Raw genomic sequence first — 24,861 nt, 5'->3', positions numbered from 1 at the left:
AATTTCCTCAATTATGAAAGACAGTTTTATTTTTTTGAAGTATTTGGTTATTGTAATAAAGCGTCTAACAATGTTTTAAATTACACATAGAAATTACTTCAACATGTTGAGTTCTCAGTTTTAAGAAGACCAAAACTATTTCATTTTTTAAAAAATTTGGGCTGTTAAAAAATATTAGTTTTCTTTTTTTTTCTTGCTAAGCATCTATAAAAATATTTCGGTTTTATTTCTGATCTTATAGGAGCCCATTCCTCTTACTTTCCCCATAAAGTGCATCTTTCATTAATTATATCTTTACTATAAACTGAAGTTAGAGAATATCAGAATTTATTTCTTCGTTGTATTTCAAGTTATTTTGCCATCCTTCATACATTTCTTTTTTTTTTTTTTTTTTTTTTGCTGTACGCGGGCCTCTCACCATTGTGGCCTCTCTCGTTGCGGAGCACAGGCTCCGGACGCGCAGGCTCAGCGGCCATGGCTCACGGGCCCAGCCACTCCGCGGCACGTGAGATCTTCCCGGACCGGGGCACGAACCCGTGTTCCCTGCATCGGCAGGCGGACTCTCAACCACTGCCAGGGAAGCCCTCCTTCATACATTTCAAGTGTAATGTTTTAGATCTGTTATTTTCTTTCCTGTTTTTTTTTTTTTGTGGTACGCGGGCCCCTCAATGTTGTGACCTCTCCCATTGCGGAGCACAGGCTCCGGACGCGCAGGCTCAGCGGCCCTGGCTCACGGGCCCAGCCGCTCCGCGGCATGTGGGATCTTTCCGGACCGGGGCACGAACCCGTGCCCCCTGCATCGGCAGGTGGACTCTCAACCACTGCGCCACCGGGGAAGCCCCTCCTATTTTTATTTCTTGGAAAAAAAAAACAATGTGTTTAAAGTTAGAACGCTCTAAAAATATGCATTCCTGGGCTTCCCCGGTGGCGCAGTGGTTAAGAATCTGCCTGCCAATGCAGAAGACATGGGTTTGATCCCTGGCCCGGGAAGATCCCACATGCTACGGAGCAACAAAGCCTGTGTGCTACAACTACTGAGCCTATGCTCTAGAGCCCGCGAGCCACAACTACTGAAACCCGCACACCACAACTACTGAAGCCCATGCACCTAGAGCCCGTGCTCCGCCACAAGAGTAGCCATGACAATGAGAGGCCCACACACCGCAACGAAGAGTAGCCCCTTCTCGCCACAACTAGAGAAAGCCCACGCGCAGCAACAGAGACCCAGCACAGCCAAAAATAAAAATAAATAAATTTAAAGAAAATTAAATAAAACTATGCATTGCTACCTTTCCTAATAGAAAAGCTTTTGGAGATTTTAAGTTTCTTTACTTGACTCCTCTTCTCCTTCCCCCATTTAATCTCTATGAGGTATACCTTCTGCCCTTTTCATTCTATGGGAATCATTCTCCTCAAAGTTACCATTGCTAACGGTCTTATTGATAATCAGGGCATCTTGAGATTTTTTTCTTGTTTTATATTCCATTTTGTTTTTCTTGTTTTCTTTCTTTTGTTTTAGTGGTTCCTCTCATCTGTGACTCCACAAGCTGTATTTCTAGCCCAGGCACTCTCCAGTTACATATTTATATTTGGTCTTGATCCTGTTCCTAGTGTTGTAAGAAATTAGGCCTTTCCTTTTATAGGAAAGAAGGTGCTACCTGTGGATAAACTCTGCTTTTTAAAATCTAAGGATTTCATATCTAATTCAGTTCAGACAGGATGTCCCTAACATCTTATTCTTAACAAAAGATCAGAGTGTACATGAAGATGACTGTTTGGTCACTACAGCAAAGCACAATATCAGCTGTAAATGTATTTAAATCCCGAGTTCTACTCAGGACACAGGCTAACCAGGGACCACTGAAGGGTGTAAGGCAGAGTCAGGGAAAAGTGGCTGCCCTCTTACTAAGCTCTCCCAAGACCCGAGGCTTCTGGCTAACTTTAGCCTGATTTGCTGTAAACCATGATCTCCGGGGTTCCTGTGGGTGTTTGGTTCATGAAACAAGACTTGATATTTTTATATAAGTCCTCACGTATCCAGAAGAATATATATAGCCTTCTTAAAAATAACTTCAGCCTCTGTGCTGTTTTGGTTTTTAATGTTAAGCAATTATAAGACTCTGTCTATTAATTTATAGATTTTTTTTGCCTAGTTTAAACAGAGGATATTTACCTCTAAACATTTATATATTTAGTATAATTATACTTTCTTCCTGAACTATTGTATGAAAATTTTAGTATAAAGTTGATCTGCTTTTGACTGACACTTACACTACTGGTTGCCTTTAAACAAACTGAATCTACTTTCTTATGTCTTAATGCTTCCCAGAAGGTGCTATTAATATAGCAAAGAACTAGCAGAAGTTGCGATGGGATATGGCACCGTCAAAGCTGAGCTTTAGTAAGACCTATCTGAACGGAGTCCGTGAGGAATAGACTGCAGAGAGGAACAAAGATAACGAAACCTGGCTTCATTTCAGTGGTTTTCCAAATGCCATCACTTCCTTTGTACATATGACTTTTGGAAATGGCTTGAGTTTTAACTTAGTCATAAGTTAGACTGACCAGATTCTTAAGAATGTCTCTGTCCAACCAGTAAGATAGTAGCTGTACCATCTTGGGCCAAGTATGTAAAAAGCTTTGGCCAGCTTCCTAATTTGTAAAACGGACTTAATGATACCTATTTTGTAAGATTTTTGTAAGAATTAAATGGATTTTTTTAAAAAATGTATGTCATTGTGTTCAGGGAAGGCCCTATACCTACTAGTGCTTATGGAAGAACAATTATTATCGTAGTGAAAACTAGCTAAAATGTCATATGAGGGCACAAAACCCATCCCGTGGCTCACAGAGGGCACTCCATGAATGTTACTCATGCCATCTCTTACTCACTTCTGCAAGGGTCTGTAGTCGCCCAGTCTAAGAATAGCACCTGCATATTCTAAAAGCACCCAGAACCATGTGGTCCCGAATATCACTAAATCCTAGACTAAGCTGATTTATTTATATTCACTAAGAACAGCTATTCCAACTGTATTCTATCAGACATGGTAACATCAGGCTTGCAATCATTGGAAACAGAAGTCAATCTCCTTTATCCTTGTCTTTCACCTCTATTTCATATATCCAACCTATCTCTGAGACTTGAAGTTTTCCCCTTAAAATATCTCTCTCAGATTTGAGTTTTTTGTCTTCACCATTCACAGCCCACGTGCAGGCTCTTAGCACCTCTTAACTAGATTAGAGTCAGAAATCTTGGCTTATCTCCCTAACAGAAGGTACTTTTCCTATAACACAGGCTGCAAACCACCTCCAGAGTCATCTTCTGAAAATACTAGTTTGTTATCATATGCCACCTTCAGCAACCTATAATAGTCCTGTGATAATAAATGCAGCTCTCACCTCTTCCTACCTCAACCTGGTTTTTACTTCTCCAAATATCCGACCCAAACCTAAGCACATGACGTATATAGTAGTCCCCTGTATGCCCAGTCCCTGCTGTAGCCGAGCATGTCTGTTGACAGGCCTCTGGGAAAGCCATGCTTCCCCCCTATTTTGCTTACTCTAGTATTGCCCTGAAGGCACCCACCTCAAATTTTGACTATACCTCAGGAATCAAATTAAGTTCCACATTTTCCTTGAAATTTTCCTTGATAATGATGTTTGCCATTTTCTAAACACTTTCTAGGCTTTTATTCCACACCAAAGGAAAGACTGAACTGCTGTCCAGCAGTGTCACGTCTGCATGCTAGCGTCATCTACACTGTTAGACTACAATCTCATCCAGCTCCGGGTCCAGTATACACATTTTTCTTCTAATAACCCTAAATCTTGAAGGAGTGCTGACTTTCGAGGAGGTCCTCGATAATTCACTTTCATGACTGATAACACTGTTCTTCTTACTGCTAAATAGTGAATTTTAAATGCATGATTTAAAATTTTTTTTAAAATCATCCTGTAATACTCAAATCTGCATCAAATATACAAGTATGTGTAGACAAATGCTTAAAGATAAAAAAACCATTTTAGCACCCTTTTTTTATTCAGAACCTGTGGCTTCTTGATGTAGTACTATTTGCCATTATGTAGATAGAATGTTAGGCTCTTAGAACTGGGTTTTATCTCCTTCTGTAAATCTAACCACTTAAAAAATAAAAACAGAAAAATCCTAAGTGAGAGCAGCATAAACTACCTTCTACCATTAGGCAACCATTTCCCCTGGGCTTTATAATTCAATCAGCCGGGCTGAACGTCATCATTGCTTCTCTCCTCCTCCCCTTGCTTACGTTCTCTGATTCTTAAGATCACACTGTTTATACCTGTTCATTTCTGCCATGAACATATTTTCTTGACATGTAAAACCTCTATTTAAAACATGTTATCATTTGCTCCGGTTGCGGTAACATACCCGCGGTCAGGCAGGACTCGCAGGATGGGAGGATGATACATGTCATTTGAGCTTCGCAAACGAAAGCTTATACGATGACTGTGGATTATTGACCTTTGGTATCATGTAGGGCTGCTACTTCTTTTAAAATAGTAACTCCTTATTTCTGTTCCTGCCTTGCCCCTAGGTTCTTCATGACCATTTTTTGTTTTTTTAGATTCCATATATATGTGTTAGCATACGGTATTTGTTTTTCTCTTTCTGACTTCATTCTGTATGACAGAATAAAGATGCAGACCTACTAGAGAATGGACTTGAGGACACGGGGAGGGGAAAGGGTAAGCTGGGACAAAGTGAGAGAGTGGCATGGACATATATACACTACCAAATGTAAAATAGATAGCTAGTGGGAAGCAGCCACATAGCACAGGGAGATCAGCTTGGTGCTTTGTGACCAGCTGGGGGGGGGGGTGGGATAGGGAGGGTGGGAGGGAGGGAGACACAAGAGACAGTAGATATGGGGATATATGTGTACATATAGCTGATTCACTTTGTTATACAGCATAAACTAAACATTGTAAAGCAATTATACTCTAATAAAGATGTTAAAAAATAAAAAAGTGAGGCAAATACCCCCCCCAAAAAAATAAAAAAATAATAACTCCTAACAATAATGTTTAAAGGTTTCCGATGCCTTTAAAATAGAAAGGTTCATGCTTTAGCCAATGCCAGCATTAAGGCAGCACCCTGAAATGGCAAAATGTTAGAAAAAATGTATATAAACCAGCAAATGTACCTCTAAATCTGGTCACTTCATTTTTCTGTAGGAAAATGATTTATTTCTTTTTTGACTCCAAATTCTTATGAAAATTTTTTTTTCTATTTTTCTCCCTTTTGACTTCTTAGATTACATTGCTTTCTTCTCAATACAATGCCTTCACTCTTTTCTCAACTCCATCCAGTAAACACACACACACACACATCATTCACACATTTTCTTTTTCTTCCTAAATTGAGACAGCTGTTTTCAATAAACATAGACCTGGCTCTAAATTAGGTGCTATTGGAAATTGTCATAAACTCTGAAATTATTTCCAAGTATTTAATTCACTTCCAGGAATAGCTGGTTTATATTTTATGAATTTCCTAGGTAAGGGACCAATTCCCTTAACATGAATGGACGTTTCTGTACATATAATAAAATAACGACCTGAGATTTTTATGCCTTACTCTTTAAAAATGCAGAGGTAAATGTGAACAAAAATAAAAACACTTTTAAAAAGGTAACGATTTCCTTTCTCTGGGGCTTCACTGGCCGTTTCATTTAAGAGGCAGGATTCATCAGTGTTCTAGTTTATTTCTCTTCTTGACGAGGCTTTTTCTGTTTTGCTGATTTGGGATCTGGGTTGTCTTTAAGACAATTGTCAGACTTCAGTATCTTATTGACACTGAGAAGGACTCAGCTGTGCTGTGTCTTTTTCTGTAAAATGTCGTGGTGACCAGTGTTAGCAACTTGTTTTTATTGCTGGTTATATTCACTTTTTTTTTCCTTTTTACAGTTTTATTGAAAAATAACATACATGCAGAAAAGTATAACTATCTTAAGGGTAGAGCTCAATGAGTTTTCCACAAATGAGCACCCTGTGTAGCCACCACCTAATCAAGAAACAGAACATAACCCATTTTGGGGTAGTTTTGGGGGAAAGTACCTTTTAAATTCTATTATATGGTTTCTATTTTGTTGATATTTGCTCTTTTTTAAAAAAGAGACTTTATGCAGAAGTTTTAGTTTCACAGCAAAAATGAGGTTCACTTTTAATCTTGATAAATAGTCCTGGGAACTATAAGCATTTTCTCATTGGCTTTCACGTTTTATATTTTGTCCTCAAGTATGTCTCTGAGCAGTATGATAAATGCACTAGACCTGCTATACACCTTGTGGAATGATCAGTATTTTCCAACATGGTGTCCTCTGGTTTGACACTCCTGGTTGTAAATAATCTCATGATGTTGATGGACATCCAACTATAACAGCTGCCAGACTCCAGTGTTCATAAAAGTATAAGGCACCTTGCACATTATTAGTTAATACAGACTTCTTGGGGAGGAGAATTTTCTTGCACTGCGTCTCCCTGTTTCACTGACGATGATATGGTTACTGACCTCCTTGTAGACCCTGCTATATGCCTAGGTTCTTGCAAGACTCTGCCTTGCAGCTGCCTAGACAAAACTTGGGAATATGGACCACGTGACAATCAAAATGGACAATGCCATGCTGGTTTTATTTAGCTCTGCAGACAGCAGTATTTCATAGGACCATTTGCTGGTACCTATGCTCTGAAACCCTCCAACCTCAATACGAAGAGTTACCCTTTACACACACATTCTGTTTGGCTTATCAACTGTGTGATTCTACCTGAGTCCTCAGTTCCTTTTTTTCCCCCTGCTGGGAAACTAGCCTAAATGCCAAAAAGCTGTCATTAAATTCATGTTATCTTTGTTATCTTTCCTTACATCTGGTAACATCAAATAACTTACATCAAATAACTGTATAGAGAGGTTAGTCATCCCTTATCATATCAGTTGTAGATTGTTAGAAACACATGGTATGGAGGCATGGAGGAGGCTGAGGCCCTGAGCTTATGTACCTGTGGTCAGTGCCCTGCATCTCTGTCCTTCAGAGTTGCATGTAAAGCTTCACTAACTGCAGTCAAGAGTGAAAATCAGTACTTTCTCAATGTGTACAGACAGAATTTTTTTCTTATATCTCTTCGTAGAGCCTTGCATCCTTGGCTGTCCTTGGTGTCCCTTGGCCTGTGGCTCCATCACCAAATCTCTGCCTCCGTTGTCACATGGCTTTCTTCCCTTCATATCTGTCTCCTTATGTCCAGATTTCTCTCTTCTTATAAGGACACCAGTCATTGGATTAGGACCCAGCCTAATTCAGTATAACTTCAACTGAACTTGAATACATCTACAAAGATATTTCCAAATGAGTTCATATTCACAAGTACTAGGATTTAGGAAATCACTTGGGGAAAGACCAATTTAACCTGTAACACTTGGTAATCTATTGGTTTAAATCCAAAATTTCAGGGCCATGATTTATTCTAAGAAAATTAAGTCCAATAAATTAATATATTTAAACCAGTCACTGATTTTGTTTGGAGGAAACTTTGCATTTGCCAAGTGAGTGTCTGTTAATTTATTCCTATTTTGCATGTGACTTCAACTGCTTCTTTATCTTCAATACCTCCTGCCTCTTGACAAAGATCAGCAATGCCTGATAAGATTAAACCACTTTTTCAAAAGGAGTTTACATCCACGGAGAAGCAGAACTGCTAATTATTGATGAATGTGTAAAGATACTTTTATTTCATGTAATGTGGCCTAGTGTGAGTTAATTACTGTGCAGGTAGCCTTAACTCCAAGGCAGGACGTGACAGATGTTTTAGATTCAAGGACGACAGAAATACCCCTTCAATAGTGGTGAGCTATACGATCGCTAACAGTAGATCAACCCCATTAGACTCCTATGGTTGGTTGTTAATTAACTGTTACAAAGGTAGGTTTGTTGCGGAAATTAATTAATGTAATCATGACGTAAACGGGGTGGTTTTGGATTCAAAACTGAAAAATGAAGCAGCTCCTTTTTGGTTTTGAACAAGACGTTATTTTATTAATATGTATCATTTTTCTAAAGTATGGATATTTATATTAAACTGATAGGGAGTGGAGGGCAGATATACCCCTAGATGCCTTTAAACAACTACTACTTTAGCAATTCTGTATGGTTCCAATAAGAATTATCATCTCAATTTTTTAAAAAATCACTATTTAATATACTATGTTATAACACCTTAATTTAAACTTGTGACAAGGTTGATAAAAATATCAGCTTAGATTTTTACATGTAGAAAAGGAAATAACATGTTACATGATTATACACATACTTAATGTAGAGCTGATAAATATAAATTTTTATAATCATAATCGTCTTCTTATATTTATATCCTGCTCCTACTGAGATGAATCTCTGGTTACATTTACATATTGAATTAGAAAGTTAAAACTAATGATGGGATCAATTATGCCCCATACTGAGCTGTGCACTTTGGAATGACTTTGAGAAAACAGGAGGGTCAAAAAAAAAAAAAAAACATCCACAGTGCGTAGTAGTTTCAAGATTATGCTAACAGATAAGCCAAGGAAGGACTGTAATGGACAATAATGTGTGTTTGTCAAAGAAATCAGGCTTTTTGGTAGAAAACCTAAAGCACATTTCGAATATAAACATTTCTGAGAATTGGAAAATATATAGGCTGGGTCACAGAAGTTGCTAAACAGTTTATTTAAGGTAGAATATATATAAGGGCAAATGTAGTATGAATCCCTTTATGATCTTGTTGGTTTGTTCTTGTAATTCTTTAAATATATTTGCTGTATCTTGGGCAAAATATAATCTGCTTCATGTTTGCTGTTGCCATGCAAAATTTGATAGTGTCCTCTTTCTCCTTTCCTAGCTGCATAATAAATGTGCTTCTCATCTGAAACCTGAATGTGACTGCGGACCTTTGAAGGACCATATTTTACCACCTACAGCAATTTGTCCAGTGGTACTGGTGAGTTTTTCCTTCTCATCATTCTGCTATAACTGGGGGTGTCTGTGACTAACTGGTACACTCTACCACTCAGTGCTTCCAGAGATCATTTTTCCATTGATCAAGGCAGAACTCAATAGACCTAAAATACCTCATGGCTTCAGAAAATACCCCTTTGCCCACTATATTTCCTTTTTCCTTCGTGGCACAATAAACGTCTTAGTAAGGTATGCTGTAACTGAAGCTGACTCAGGTTTTATCACTTAGTCATGCTGTAGTTACCAGAAATTGTATGGGAAGAACACTTCCACATTTTACATGTTTTATAGATCTGGTTTCCCAGAATAATGAAGTTATTCTTATGGACAGTTTTGCTGGAGATGCACATTATGTATCTGCAGTCGGGAGGTCTTTCACCTAAGTCAGAGGCTACTTAGAATGAGGACACACACCTTGAAGAGAGTTACGCACTGCCATTAGGTGTATTTTATCTTTCATTAGTGAACAATAAATTTACCTGCAAAATAATTCCTTGATTTAATAAATATACAAGGGAAAAATGTGTAAGTGAGGTAATCCTGAAAAGAACAAATCTTGATAGAAAGAGAAGCAGCTATTCAAAGATAATATTCATATTACATTTCAAAATCCAAATTTTTCCTAAAGTGAAACAGTTATTTTACAAAACAAACTATCATATCTATAATGCAGTTCTCATTTTTTTTAAAACAACATGGAAGTTAACTAGCTGGAACTTCAGTTTGATATAATAAAAATACAACAAGTAAGAAATGTTAGACAAATACTTTTCTAAAGGTCAACTTAGAAATTAATCAAATTACTCAATTTGCACCCACTTATGATTCATTTTGTAATTATCTGTAAAATGCTGGTTGTATCTAAATTCCTTTATTTAAAAAAAAGAAAACTCTCTTCTCAAACTGCAAATATAAAGCAGAAGTAAATACCTCCATGGGGCTGAGGAGAGCAGTAACTAATTCTAAATTTCCTTTCTTCATGTAAGATATATTATACATCTTGTAGTAAATAAGATTAATTAAAAATAATGAGAGCCATATTAAAGTACTTTAGATGAATTTTGGTATTATGTTCTTTTGTAGTGTTTTCTTAAAGAGAAAGAACTTATAAAATTTTTATATATTTGCATTCTCTTTAAGAAGTGTAGTAATTTTACTGTTTTAGATGCATCCTTGTGCTCAGATTTTAACTATAAGAAGAAATCTATTATGTCATTCTATTATCCAGCTATCTAGGTATAAAGCCCTGTTCAATTCAGTGAGACTACTTCTTTGGCCTACTTATATCAACCTCTGGTCTTATAAGTTCAAACATGAGATACATTCTTTTATTATTCCATCCTTGCTTTCTTTGAGAGAATCAAAGGTAAAGAACATGGGTTAAATGAATAGTCCTGTCTCTAACAATCTTGCAAACTCTTTCATTGCTTTTGTAGATACTTTTGATTCTGAAGATTTATTTTCACTCATTAAATCTTCCTGTGGTATTTATCATGATTTGTAGCTCGACATTTGCTACGTTATCATTTCCTTGGTACTATATACTCTGAAGTATTAGGCACTGCTAACCACCTCTTCTTTCATGAGTGTCTACCTTACCTTGACACCCATTATACTATCGTCTCCTTATTCTTCTTCTGCTTCTCTGGATACTTCCTTTTAATATCTTTCCTAGCTTTCAAGATTTCAACCTGCCCCATGTTGGCTCATCCGTACGCCCTGCCCTCACATGCCACAGCTTTCTGCTCTTAACATTTTTCCCAGCAGGATCTTGATATTTATTTATTTCATTACCGTATTAATTTATATTAAGTTCCTCCTCCTATTCTGAATCTCAAGTGCTGAAACCTGGAGGTTCCATGTTGTTTACGTGCCTGATATGTTATCATTATTATAAGTAATCACAGCAACTTATTTACTGAGCAGTCTAGTATGTACCCAGTAGTATTAACAGTAGAAGGAAAAACAGTAAAAACCCAAATCAAATCTTTGCCTTCATAGAGTCTTCATTCCAGTGGAGTGAAATAGTCAATAAACAAAGCAATAAGTACAGTATTTAGTACCTGGTTATATTAAATTACTGGTGGTATGTAAAGCTTAAAGGACAAAATTAAAGTAGGAAAAGAAGAGAAGAAATGCTGAAACTACAATTATAAAAGAAGTAGTTAAGAGTTCACCAAGGAAATAATTGAGTAAAGAGTTGAGGAATGTGAGGGAGTCATCGATGTGGCTCTCTGGGGCCAGCACTTTGTAGACAGAGGAGTCACCAAAGAAGGACAAGCAAAGACTCAGAGGCAGGAGAAGCCTGACATAGCTGAAGTGCATCAAAGAAATTAGTGACTGGGTCTCCTTCTGCAGGGGGAATACTAGTAGAGAAGGTGAAATACGTCTTAAGATTTTCATATGTGTAGGACAATTTAGGCTATTCTAAGGTCTTTAGCTTTTCTTGTGAAAGAAGTTGGAAGCCATTAGAGGCTTTTGACCAAAAGAGAGAGTGATCTGACTTACATGTTTAAAAGAACAATCAATCTAACTGGTGTGTTCAGGGGGTAACAATGGAAAAAAGATATGACACTTAGATTTTCTTAGAAAAGTAGGAAGGTGGGTCATTGCTAAGAGCAAAGACGGTATGAGAGTTTTGAGGATCAGGAATGAGTTACACATGAGTCACCTGGGAGAGTGGGAGCTACGTGCATCAAGAAATACCATATGATTGCCAGGGAATAATGAAAAGTCTCTTCCTGTTAATAACTGTGGATTTAGAACAAGATCAGTCAGCTTGGATGGGTATATTTCTCTGGTCATATTCAGTCATATTTCTCCAGTTACGTTCTAGGCCCAGGAGTAGAATAGGCATGGGGCAGCCTTAATGAGACTGTGTTTTGCCCAATATGATGAAATGAGAGAGAAGCAAAGGAGTTGAGAGTATGAGCAAGGGAGTAATTATAGGGATTGGCCATGGAAATTAAGCTGGGAAACAAGGAAGTAAGGACATGAAGAGTGAAGTACAGTAAGGGGTGTTAGGAAAATACATTGTGGATTACAATGGAATCAAAGATTGTTTGGGGGCTTCCCTGGTGGCACAGTGGTTGAGAGTCCGCCTGCCGATGCAGGGGACATGGGTTCGTGCCCCGGTCCGGGAAGATCCCACATGCCGCAGAGCGGCTGGGCCCGTGAGCCATGGCCGCTGAGCCTGCGCATCCGGAGCCTGTGCTCCGCAACGGGAGAGGCCACAACAGTGAGAGGCCCGCGTACCGCAAAAAAAAGAAAAAAAAAAGATTGTTGGAATCAAGGTTTTTGGTGTCAATTTACAAGAATGAGTGAGGTAACAAACAGTTGAGATTATGAAGGGTTTGCAGTTATTGATAATGATTTGTATGAATTAATTTAATCATCACGGCGGCACCATAAGGTAAATATTGTAACTATCTCTATTTTACCTATGAGGAAACTGAGAAACAGATTAAATAATTTCCTGTGTCACATGGCTATGAAGTGACAATTCAGGACCGGAACCCAAGAACGATCGGTACCCAAGACCCAGAGCTCATACCCTGAGCTCATCATTTCTGCCCTTTCTCCAAATCCCAATATAGGCCTTCTCCTATTTGCCTTCTCTAGAACCTTCATTCCCCAACTTTCCCAAGCCAGAAACCTAAGAATTATAATTGGTGCCTCATCTTGAATATCAAATTAATCATTAGACAGCCTATTCTGATGTTCTTTCTCTTTTCTTCAGCCCAACTGTAACTGTCTCATATGTCACCCAAAAATTGTTCTCCAGCATTCTCCTAGTACTAATAGCATAATCTCTGAATTTCCTCTTTTCTTTGCATTCTCGATACTACTCCCTGGATCCACTTTCAAAAATACAATAAAATATTTTCCTTCTTAAATATTTAAAGTATTTTAAATCAATGCCAAACTCTCTAGCATGGTAAACAAGGTTCTTTAACTGGATCAACCCGTCTAATCCCTCACACACCACCTTACACACTAGAATCAAGGATTTGAACTACTTGTAATTCTCTAAGTACACCTGCTCTTTGAAGTCCTTGTGGTTTTGTACATGTCAATAAATTAGCCTAAATCACTTTACCTTGCTGCCTTGCTAAGTAGAAATTAAAGTTTACTTTCCAATCATGGAATAAGTACATTGACTCTTAAAATCATTAACTGTTTAAATACTAAAACTTTAAACAAATTAATAAAGTTGTTTTGCACACAAAATTGCTTAATATGCTACAACTGATGGGCTCGGGAAGCTTTTCAATTTGTGAACTCTCATTAACTTCCCAGGAATGATTTCACACTGTATCACCTGCTGTAAATTTTTAAATTTTCATTGAAGGAAAATAGTCCTCACAAATAATATGAGTTTTTCATGATCATGTTCTCTGAGAAGAGCAGGTGAGTTTCAAACTCAATTATTGCAGAGTGGTCATCAATATCATTTCTAGCTTATTCTAGAAAATGTGAAATGAAGAACTTAAGACATAAGATTTTATTGAAGTTTTTTATCCCTTGCTTTTGATCCTATGGTCAGGAATTGGCTATTCAATGAGCAATATAAACTCATTATCCCTTTTTGCTGGTTGAAGCATTTTAATGACACACTTTAAGGTCGAGGTCCATAGCAGCAGTCTTCTTATATTTTAGAACATCTCTTCAGGTATTATTTTTATTTATTTATTGTTTAAAATTTCTGTACCTCTCTTTTCATCCCTCAATCCCTCCTCAACACTTATTAACTTTAATGATTCAATACGTACGTGCTCACCTGTTATGAAGATTAGCAAGGTCAGCATCTTCTTTGCACTGATGACCTGCTTTTATAAGCATGCACTAAAATAGGATTCCACAAATAATTAAATAGGATTCCGCAAATAATTTGTCTTGATGGTGCTTATGGCCACAAAAATGGATTAAAACCAACTACTCTGAAATTAAAATAGAAATGTAATCAGTGATTCCATACATCAAATATAATCACGGATTTCTGGAGTTGCAGTTGGCTTCTAGTATATTTTAAGAGTACTATCACAAAACACTTCATTGCTTAAAATTTATCAAGATTCTTTGTGACCATGTTTAGGTACTTATAATGCTTTCTTTGAGAATTTTCCAGCAAAAAATGATTGGAACCACAGTCTATTTACTGCCATATTGAAGATAATTCTGAACTGTTTACAGAGGTATTGCATAGCTCATCCCACCTCCAAACAAGTAGAAAGTGAATCTAATGCAATCAGTCAGGACTCTTGATCAACAACTTAATTTCCAGAAAAGGCCATTAACCTTTACCAATTGATTGTCAAAACGGATGTTCTGCCTTTGATGGACTCCATCAAAAATGCATTCCTGATTCTTTTTTTGGATCACACTCAGAAATCTCTGCTGTCCAATCCCAATCAAATGTCAATGCAAAAAACTGTAGCAGTTTCACATAAAACATGACCTGATGAGCATGCAGTTTGCCCACTTCTTTATGTTCCAAGTTTTACCCCTAACTCAAGACAGACTTGGTCCATGTTGTGTTAGTCCCTCACAGATTTGCTTTAATTAAATTTGGACTCGCCATTATGTCATCAACGTGCACTGAAAGGCTTTAAAAAAATTATATGAAATTCCCTCGTTGTAACAAAAAAGGTATGTTTTTGGAGATGCCTTCATTACCTAACAGAAGTCCCTCTCTGCTCTGTTTATCATGGTTTGTTATCTTTCGAACCCTATGAGCCTTATTACTATCATGTTTTATCTTCTATCCTTGAGAAGAGTAGAGTTCAATTTATACTGACATTTGAACATGATGATGGGATGTGTGTTTATTTCTGTGTGCTAATCTATAAGTCTATTGTTGTCCTTTTCATAAATTTTTCTTCACTGTAAGAAAAAATTAGTAAAATTTAGAAAAATTTAGCCTCATTTAGTACTTTAAAACTATTTTTGTTAGTATATAACTTTTATAGTTTCCAGAAATCAATAGAATAAGCTAGATAGAGTCCCTCTGATTCTCAGAATAATTTTATAGTGGAAGCTGTATATTTGATCAACTTCTCTAGAGCCATGGTGTAGTCTTACATTCATTATAAATTTTATGTATTTTTTTAATTATCAGGCTAACTGGGTCTCTGTGATTACATGTGTTTTTATACTGATTCTTCAATTTGGGTTAGGCTTTTATTCAATTAATTCTGCTACTGTCAACAAATGAATACTTGAGATGTCTCATGAAGAAGTAGCTTTTTAAATTTTATATTTGAACAGCAAAAGCAGATCATCATTAAAATCATTTCTATTATATTTAGCTCTGTGATTTAGTTTTCTTTTTATAAAATATTTTACATTATAATTTAAAAGCAAGGTTCTAGTCTGTAAATAAGGGGTTAATTATTAATAATTTTCTACATCAACATATATTAGTAAAGTTGATAAAATACATCATGTAATGTTGATTACTTTAAACTTGGGTTTTTTACATTTAAGTATCCACTCTTCATATAACTGTTATGACTATGCCTTTAAAGAATTTTTAAGATCATTACTGATAATCAATGTACATTATTTTTATTTACAATATCTGCAGTGCCAGTTTCCTTCTGTTTTTTTCTTCTCTTTCCTTCTTTCTTTCTTTCTTCCTTCCTTCCATTGGCTTTTATTAAAGTAACTGGAGCTAAAAATTCAGATAAGCACAGTTCTTTTATTTACTGTAATTTCGAGTCTGTTGGGCCAGACAGGCAGGGAGGTTACATATTATGGTGAGGTAAGTATTAACTTACTGAGGCTTTAGTGAAGAGAATCTTCATCTATCCTGAGTGTAATTCAAAGAGTAAATGAAAACTTTCTTGAAGATATGATGCCTGAGCTGAATCTTGAATAAAACAAGAATTTGGCCAGCAAATACAAAGTGAACTTTATATGAATAGTCTCAGAAATAAGAGAGTACAGAGTGAGATCTTGAAACAGCAAAATGTTTATTAAGTCTTATTAGTAAAGGTGAGGTGTGGAGAGACAGGCAAGACAAGGTCTGAGATGGTGAAAAGCCTGACCTTTCTTGTCAAGGATTTGGGCTTTATCCAGTATAAATAAGAGACTACATGATCAGATTTTGTTTTAGAAAGATAATTCAGCTAACAGTGTGAATTACAATAAATTTAAAGCAGGGAGCAGAGGAGATATGAGAATATAATTACTGGGTTGTGAGGCAAATCATCAGAAAACACCAACAGAGGAAGAAAATGAGGGAAACAGGAGAGAATATTGTAGCAGAGAGCAGAATATTAGGGTTTGATGTGATTTCAGAATAGATTAGTTGCAGAGGATGGTAAAGTCCATTATGCAGCCGTGGATCTGGGTGGCTCAGCTGGTGTGCAGAGAGGAGGTTCGCTAGGTGTTAGGAGGTCAACGAACTCTGGGCATGGTCTGTTTCATCTTGTCCATAAAACCACCTGGGATAATTACAGGGTCTTGGTGGAAAGGTTGCTGTATCACAGTAATGAATAAGAGTAGAGGAGAGAACTATTAGATTCCATGAGTCTCAAATGATAAGAGTTTCTACTTTGGGGCTGGAAGAATGATGATTTTAATGCAAAGCCAAGCTAGTCCATAAAAAACAAAACAAAAACAAGCAAACACAAAACGATCAAAAAAATAGAGCAAGTAATGTTTGAGAGAATGAGCAACCTCGGAAGTGTTATAGAGGTAGTGGCAGGGACTTAGAAAGAAAGAGAACAATTAGTTTGTTTTGAGCAAAGTTTTCAGAGACCCCAATGAAAAGTTTTAGAAATGAAGTATGGAAGATCAATTGAAGAGAAAGAAAGCAGAAGTAAGCATGGGATGGTGATAGCCAGAAAGGATGGAAGACCAGAAACTTAAGTTTCTAACATGAACTCTGGATTTGTAGGCAAGTTATTTCAAGTGGTTACAGCCTGGTGACAAATGATTTGTGTCCAGAGTATAAAGATAATTTACATAAACCAATGATAAGCAACAAACAAACAATCTAATCCAAAAGGGCAAAAGATCTTAAGAAACATTTGAATAAAATATATATACACATATCACTTATAAACATATGAATATATGCTCACCATCTTTACTCGTCAGGAGAGCACATGTTTAAATCTCAAGAGATAACACTACACACCCATCAGGATGATTAAGATAATTAAAAACCCTAAGTTTGGAAAGGACATGAAGCAATCAGATTGTTCATACTTTGCAAGTGTGAGAGTGAATTGGTTCAACCCAATTAAGGCTAGCAGTATACTGTGTTTTTGAGCCCTGGCTTTTTCATTAGTTTTACGACATGAAGCAAGTTATTAGCATTTTGTTCCTATGCATTCCATTTGGAAAATGGAATTAAGTGAATTAATTCATGAAAATTTCTTAGAACTATGCCTAAATATAGTAAGTTCTCAGTTGATATCATCTAATATTACTACTATTGTAAGCATTATGTTGAACCAGAAAGTGAATTTTAACCCTTTATTAAAAGAGAACTATGCATTTATTAAATAAAATTTATAAAAACAATATAAGTTGAAAAGGAAAACATTTAAAAATCTCTATAACAGTTATATAGGAACCATTATTAATGTATAAATAGAACCACTATTAAAGTTTGCCTCTTGATTTTTAAATGTATATTTTGGCATTTTTGTAATTAAACTTGACATATCATGTGACACCCTGTTTTTACATTTAAACTGATATCATTAAGTGCTTATGTATTTCTGTATACTATGTAACATCACTATTAATGGCTGCATAATATCTCATTAGTTGAAGATATTATAATTCAGTTGAAACAGTGTTTATATTTAGCATGTTTGCAATTCCTTATTTTAATCTCATAAATAACACCTTAGTGAACATCTTTATGAAGAGTGGCTTCTCCAAGTTACTCTCTAATCTATACTGGAAAGTATCATTTTTTTCCCAAAATGTACTTATTTGGTTGTTCAAATGAGTCAGATTTCACAGTTGTTTAGTTCTTTCTGTACTGTAAACACATCTCCGAATCAGGAACACAGTGCTTGAAATGAATCCTAAAGCCAAAAGTTAGTTTTACAATGAACTATTAATTATTTAAACATTTAAAAAACTAATTTGGTGGGATTATTTTATCTTACTTTTAAACAGACATAATATTTTCAGAATATACAGTAAATATAGTGTTCATTGGCAGGAAGTGATATAAAACAAAGAATATGTTCATCATTGTGCTTCTTTTGGACCAATTGTGGTGTGTTCTTCCTGGAATACTTTCTCTTATTATAATACCCTATATTACCTTAAATTAACCTTTAAGAATGCCAGCAAGATAAATGATAAAACTTGTTAGATCAGAGAAAGGAAAACAAAACTATTGAGAAAATATAAATTTTAAACATAGTCTTTAGATCTGATTCAGATGGTTCCAGTTCTACCTCTCTCTCTTCTTTACTGTAACTCTGTAAACTTGGCCAAGTGATGGTGTTGCTGAAGCAGCAATCTATGTATCTCTAGGTATAACACCCTCAGAGAACCATATGTCTACATTAACTTTTCCTCTTCTTCCGATCTTGCTTGCTCTTCCACTATTATAAGAATTCTACTAAATTATTCATTGTAGATATGGTAAGTCTTAAATAGCATAGAGTATGTTAAATCTTTCCTTCGAGCATGTGTTTACTCCTCAGTGATGTCAGGGGCCTGTTAGGGAGTGGAAGTATAGCATGCATTTCTTTCTCAGGGTCCAAGGATTATGGCCTCTTCCTGTCTTATCTTTCACTTAACCCTAACCAGCAACAGTTAATAATGACAACTTCAATACCAAACATCAGCTAATTAAAAGAGGGAGGGAGATATTCGAACTCTCTATAATTCTGAAAGTTGGATATTGAATTCTCAGTAACCTTATTTCCTGAACTAGTTAGAGAGCTCCCAGAAGTGAGGAGAGCCTGGTGGAGAGGTGTGAACAGTTGGCTAAGGTTGTGACTTGCTGCACTGAGCTTCAGGTTTTATTTAACATCCATTTCAGCTGCTTCACTCTTCTTTTCCATTTACCTCTTTAACCTTAACCATAGTAACTGAAGTCATCTATTTTCTTGAAAATTCTTTATGTAAGGTACCATGGGTTTGTGCCTATGCAATTTTCTTTTTTGTCTAAAGAGTGGGATAAAGCACATTGTCAGTGCTCAATAATGTTTCATCAATGTCATTACTTAATATTCATTTAATTAATATTCATTATAGATCAATTCATAATTGTCATCAGAGTAATGATAGGCAAGAAGGAATCTCATTTTTCCCCCATATTTTGAAACTCTAACTCAGACTCAATTTCATGGTATTATACATAAAGGATACCTGCTTTTTATTTATTTTTTTAAGTATGTAGAATTAAATTCTTAATGTTCTTCTATTTTTTTACCTATCATTTTCTGCTTCAAAATCCAATGAAGGATATATTCAGCACTAAAGAGCGATAATGTTTATAAAATATGTGTAGATCCATTTTGGTTGGGCATAGTCTTCCATGTACATATACCTTAAAGGCACATAGTAAAAGAAATCTGAAAACGGCCCAGCATCACTAAGTGATGATTCCATCATCTGCATTGTGAGATGAACCATTTATCTGTTACATTGTCTTAATTAGATTGATTTTATTGGTTTATAGCCCATCTTTATGCTAACCTAGGCTATATTATATAGAATGTGTATACCCATAAGCAGGATCTAATATAAAAGAAAAAGTTCATATATCATGGTTAATGATACTTTTTACCTAATGAATATGATAGAATTCTATTTTTAGGACTCTAAATAGAAGTTTTAGTTTATTTTTTAATAGGCTAAAAAAAATTCCTACAAGTTTCTATAATTTATGCTTAAAATGTTGCTGTATCCAGAGCAAGTTATAATAATTTTTTAAGGAAAGAAACATGTACTTTCTTGGTTTTGTCATGATTTACAGAAGGTGAAAAACAAAAGGCTAATACGACATAAACTGGAAGTTCAGCTAAGTGAAAATGTGATAGAGATCTAAAACATGTAGACAAAAATAAGCATTATCTAAAGAAGGATTAAAAATATTCAAAATTTAAAATCTATAAAATAGACTCAAACAAAATAAAGGATATCATATATGTGTCTGATTCTAAAGTGAGGATGCAAGATTATCTATTAGTGAATTGTTATTCTACAACTTATTACCAACAATTTTCAAGGCAGCTTATGTGAATATACAATAAGCAGCAATATAAAACATAATAAGTTTGTGCCAAAATTAAGGTAGACTTAGAAATTCATATCACAGTATCCTAAAAAGTTGACAGAGGTGGTTTGCAAATTTGTCCCTGAGTTTCTTAGTAGCCTTTGGAAAAGGGGGGAAATATTGGCTTGACAATTGTTTTAAGTTGTGAAGACTCACAACTTAAAAACAAACCATCCACTTAGAGCAACACTTTTTTCTTCTTACTGTTATTACGAAGACCCGAGATTAATTTCTTCAATGTGAAATTGTATTGGTACAGGACTACACTTCAATAATATTGCTATAATTGGTATAGCACTTGTTTCCTTTGGTTTTGCTTTTTTATAACAACTGTCATGCAGACTGATGGCTTATGGCCAAAGTGCATTTTAGTGTAAATAAGTACCTATTGCCAAAATAAAATAGTAATAATTCTGCAACAAGAAAACAAAGAAACATGCATAGCAGTTAAAAGTTAGAAGGATGTCATACAGGAAGATTCATTGCAGCAAGCAGATGAAAATGTTAATAAATTTACATGACCAAGAATACTAAAGAAAACATCTCTTTCACAGTATACTGATTTGAAAGGGATATCTAGAAGGTTAAGAATGTAGAGAAAAAAGTAAAAGCCTTATCAGAAACTAAAATGTATCAGTATCTGCATAGGGAAAGATCAGCATTGAGAACAACTGAATCAGTATTTGGAGGAGAAGGTTAAGAAAATCTCCTATAGTACAAAGGAGAATGAAAACAAGGTGGAAGGAGACCTTGCTACCCCTAAACAAAAAATTAAAAGTATTCTCTTAAGTCTAAGTATACTGAAGAAAATCAAGTTGAACTAAAAAGTACCTACATTTCTTCACATTCACTCATCTACTTAATTCAATTTCCATGTAATATTTTTGCTTGACAAAATTATTCCAAAGTTTGCCTGGAAGAATAAATGTGCACAAACGTAAATTCTGAGAAAGAAGAGTAGTAAGAAAAGACCTGTTTTATCAAATGTTAAGAATATGTTTACTAAAGCTACAGTGATCAAAATGATGTAATAGTGGCTCTAGGAGATATAAAGAACTGGTAGAAAGTCTAAAACATATTGAACTCTATGTAATGGTGTGGTATATGATGAAGGTCGCATATCAAATCTGGTAGGGGCTAGTGGAGATTAGGGGAGTTGAGATTACCGTATAACCATATGGGAAACTAAATTAAGATAAATTCTGCTTCATACCTATTCCAAAATAAATCAAACATGGATTGAAGATTTAATTTTTGCCTTTAGAAGGTCTTTTTATCTTTTTTCCTAAAAAGAGAAATAAAAGGTTGACAGCCTTGGCCAATCAAAAGTTTCTTTAGAAAATGGTAAAGACCAAAATTTACAAATCAAGATAAACATAAGCATTATAAAAAAAGCCCTGTTTTGTAATATTAATGCAAATAACTAAAAAATAGTTTTAAAACCTAAAGCTTATAAATATTCAAGACTATCAAACTGAAAAATGAAATAAACTTTTTCCTTCCATTTTGGCAAATATTTTTAAAATGATAGTACTCAGTGTTGGCAAGGATGTACAAAATTGGCTATTCTCATTAAACGTTGGTAAGACCAAATGGCCCCAAACTGTCATAAAAACTCCCAAGTATACCTTTGTGTTGGTATTTCTGCTTATACCCCCCAAAGAAAGATTGGGGTTAGTGCAGGGCAATTATCCAGATCTGGTTTCATTACAGTAGAAATAAATGCTTTATATCATTCACATCTTCTAAGTTTTAAATTTTGAGTTCAGTAAAAATCAGTCCCTTCACCACTAGACACTTAAGAATAAATTCTACCTTGCAAAGGTAACCTTTGTGGTTTTAATGATTCCAGATGAAGTGGTGGTGCTCATGAAGTATTTCGATACGTGCTTTCCTCTGTTTTACTATTAAATATAACTTGTCTATTCTCAAATTTCACTTGAAACCTGAGCCAGAATTAATTTATATATAACTTTTTGTCCATACAGCAGTTTCATGCATAGTGAAGTGATTTTTGACTCAATCCTGTGTTCATTCCTTAGTTCAACCTTCTTTCCCTCTATATGGAATAAGGATAGTTTAGTTCTATGGGAGACCTCCATGCCCACTCCTTGCTATTCAGTCTAGATGGTAAAATCTATCATTTTAAATTCTGTTCCTAATACTCATAGGAGCGTTCACCAATTCCTTCTCATTTGCCCAAGGAAACCCAAATTCTGGAGGAATACAGCTGATCACCTAGTGTTCTATTCCCTGTGACATTACTCCTATTTCATCCCAACCACCAATATTCTCAAGTTATTTCATTTGGTTACCAGTTCTCCAACATCCTTGAGTCATCCAAGGCCTACATTCCTCCAGTTTCTTTCATTTGAGCATTTTCTGCCCCTCTCTCTCCTAGAACTCCCCATTTTTCTCCCTTTATGGCATTAGTCACGATCTGATAATATACTGATCTGTGAGCTTCCAATTGAAAAAAACTCAAACAAGGTGTAGTCCAACATGCTCATATTAGGTAGCATTTGACAACACTGTAATTTGAGTCCAGCGCTTGAACTTCTCTGTTTATACTCTTAGTTACTTGTCTGTCAAAGAACCCATACCAGAGGAAGAATTGTCCTTTCTCCTGTACAGTGTTATTTTCCATATTTGTTTATGATGTGGTCTTTGCCTGCCTCTTAATGTAGCCATAAGTATATGCAGGTGTAAAGATACCTTCGCTGTGTCAAATTTCCTCCTTCCTCTTCAACCCACATTATTCTAATTTCTGACTGTAAAATGAGTCTAAAACTATTCTGGCCATCCATCCTAAATCCAATGGCACTCTTTTTAGTTGGATTCCCAAGGAGTAGAACATGAACTGGGGATTTAATTATGTGTGATATATAAAGAGAGGAATGTTTCTTTATTTAAAAAAGAAAATCTTTAAGGGAGGAGGAAGCAGAAGAGGAAAGAGGCAGGCTTTGAGCAAAGAGGTGGTCACAGAGAGAGTTTAAGCCTTGGCCTAAACCTTGGGGGCTCTGGAACAAAATCATACCATAGGATTTTTCTCAACTTAAAACAAGGGGCTGGCATTTTGTAACCCGTGTCAGTCATTATTAGCCTTGGCCTCCTGCAGGATACGTGGTGCTCCCTGGAGAGCCTGCTGCAGTGAGCAAAGGCTAATTCTGCAGAAAATAGGACAGATGGGTGTTCTCAGCACTCGACACTCAGAGCAGCTGAGGGTAGATGCCCTGGCCAGGTAACTTAAGGATCTGCTTTGGAATACCAGAAGCATCTACTAGACATCCTTCCCAAGAATGATCTTTTTTGAATCCCCTGCAGCATTTGACAGTATTTGAAATGTCTGGTCTCATATGTCTGTCATCTAAGACATTTCTACTAGCTTTTCTTCTACCTCTTTGGCCACACTATCCGTATTGCTAAACTCCTAGACCTCTTTCTGTTCTTAAATATGTTTAGGTTTCCATTTTTTAACTATATTCTAATGTCATTATGCTCTGTATAAATTACCTTGTACAATTTCATGGCTACAATTACCACCTTTGAATATATCTAAGCTTGTTCTCCCTTAAACCCTCTAGATCCGAATACTCAGCATGATGTTGTAAATTTCCTCTTGGGTATCCCACAGAGATCTGAAAGCCAACATACTACACCTAATTCAATTTGACATGAAGTAGGTGCTCAACAAATATTTCCTGAGTTAATGAATAACATTTAGTCAGCTCTTTTACTCCAACAGTCATCGCTCTTTTTCCTGAGTCAAGAAGAAAATACATCAGACAGTGATATAAATATTAAATACAAATCAAAATGAATATGCAACAGGGAAGCTTATGTTTTTAAAATCATTGATAACCCATGATAATTGAATTTTATTGTTATAGGCTAATAAAATTGAGTTTAAAGTGTATAATGATGAGATAATATTAATGAATGTCAAATTAGCATTGTGTTTAGTTTCTGGAGTAGCATTTGAAGTATTTTATACTTATTACTAAATTTTGAAAAGCTTGTGATTGTTATGTTGTTGCAGTAGTATAAAGTATCCAATAGATGGTACTGTAAAATGCCTAATATTTAAAATAAAATGGTATTGCAGCTAGAGAGTTTAAATGAACAGTTCAAAATTCTGGGGAGAATTAAGACATTTTCCTCTGGGTATTAAATTATATTTAAAACCAGATTTTTAAAAATATAGCTTAAGTAATACAGTAGTCCATGTGAAATATTATAAATACTCTCTTAATTCTCAGAAAATGAAAATTGATGTTTACTACAAGATGCAATTTTAAAACTGTTCGTATTATATTAGAAATTTTTTTATTCTTTTTGTGGTGATTACCATTAGTAAATGTGGTGTTTTAGTTAATGTTAGTCAAATCACAGCATTTTCAGCAAGGAACTATAGTTGCATGTCTTTGTTACTGAAGTTCTAAAAGAACTTTTCATGTTCAAAATAAATCAAACCTGTCTGCAGTAATCTCCCTTCTTGCTTAGCAAGAGTGAGTTCATTATTTCTTTCAGTTTTTGGTCTTGCCTAAGACCAATCTAATACCTGAAAGAAAC

General features: G+C 35.5%; 1 protein-coding gene across 6 annotated transcripts in view; it reads left to right on the top strand.

Moving 5' to 3' along the window:
- DGKB (diacylglycerol kinase beta) overlaps positions 1–24,861 on the top strand; it is a gene marked incomplete at both ends in the record, with an annotated part of 639,446 nt that overhangs the window by 151,693 nt on the left and 462,892 nt on the right. For all 6 annotated transcript variants that reach the window (XM_082661792.1, XM_082661790.1, XM_082661789.1 and 3 more), the window contains one exon: positions 8,911–9,009. In XM_082661792.1, coding sequence (XP_082517918.1) covers positions 8,911–9,009 — 99 coding nt within the window. The remainder of the gene's footprint in view (positions 1–8,910; positions 9,010–24,861) is intronic.

This window comes from Grampus griseus (genome assembly GCF_964374135.1).
Source record: "Grampus griseus genome assembly, chromosome: 9".
Lineage (NCBI taxonomy): Eukaryota > Metazoa > Chordata > Mammalia > Artiodactyla > Delphinidae > Grampus > Grampus griseus.
Note: the sequence above shows the minus strand (reverse complement) of the source record. Positions and strands in the feature narration are given on the sequence as shown.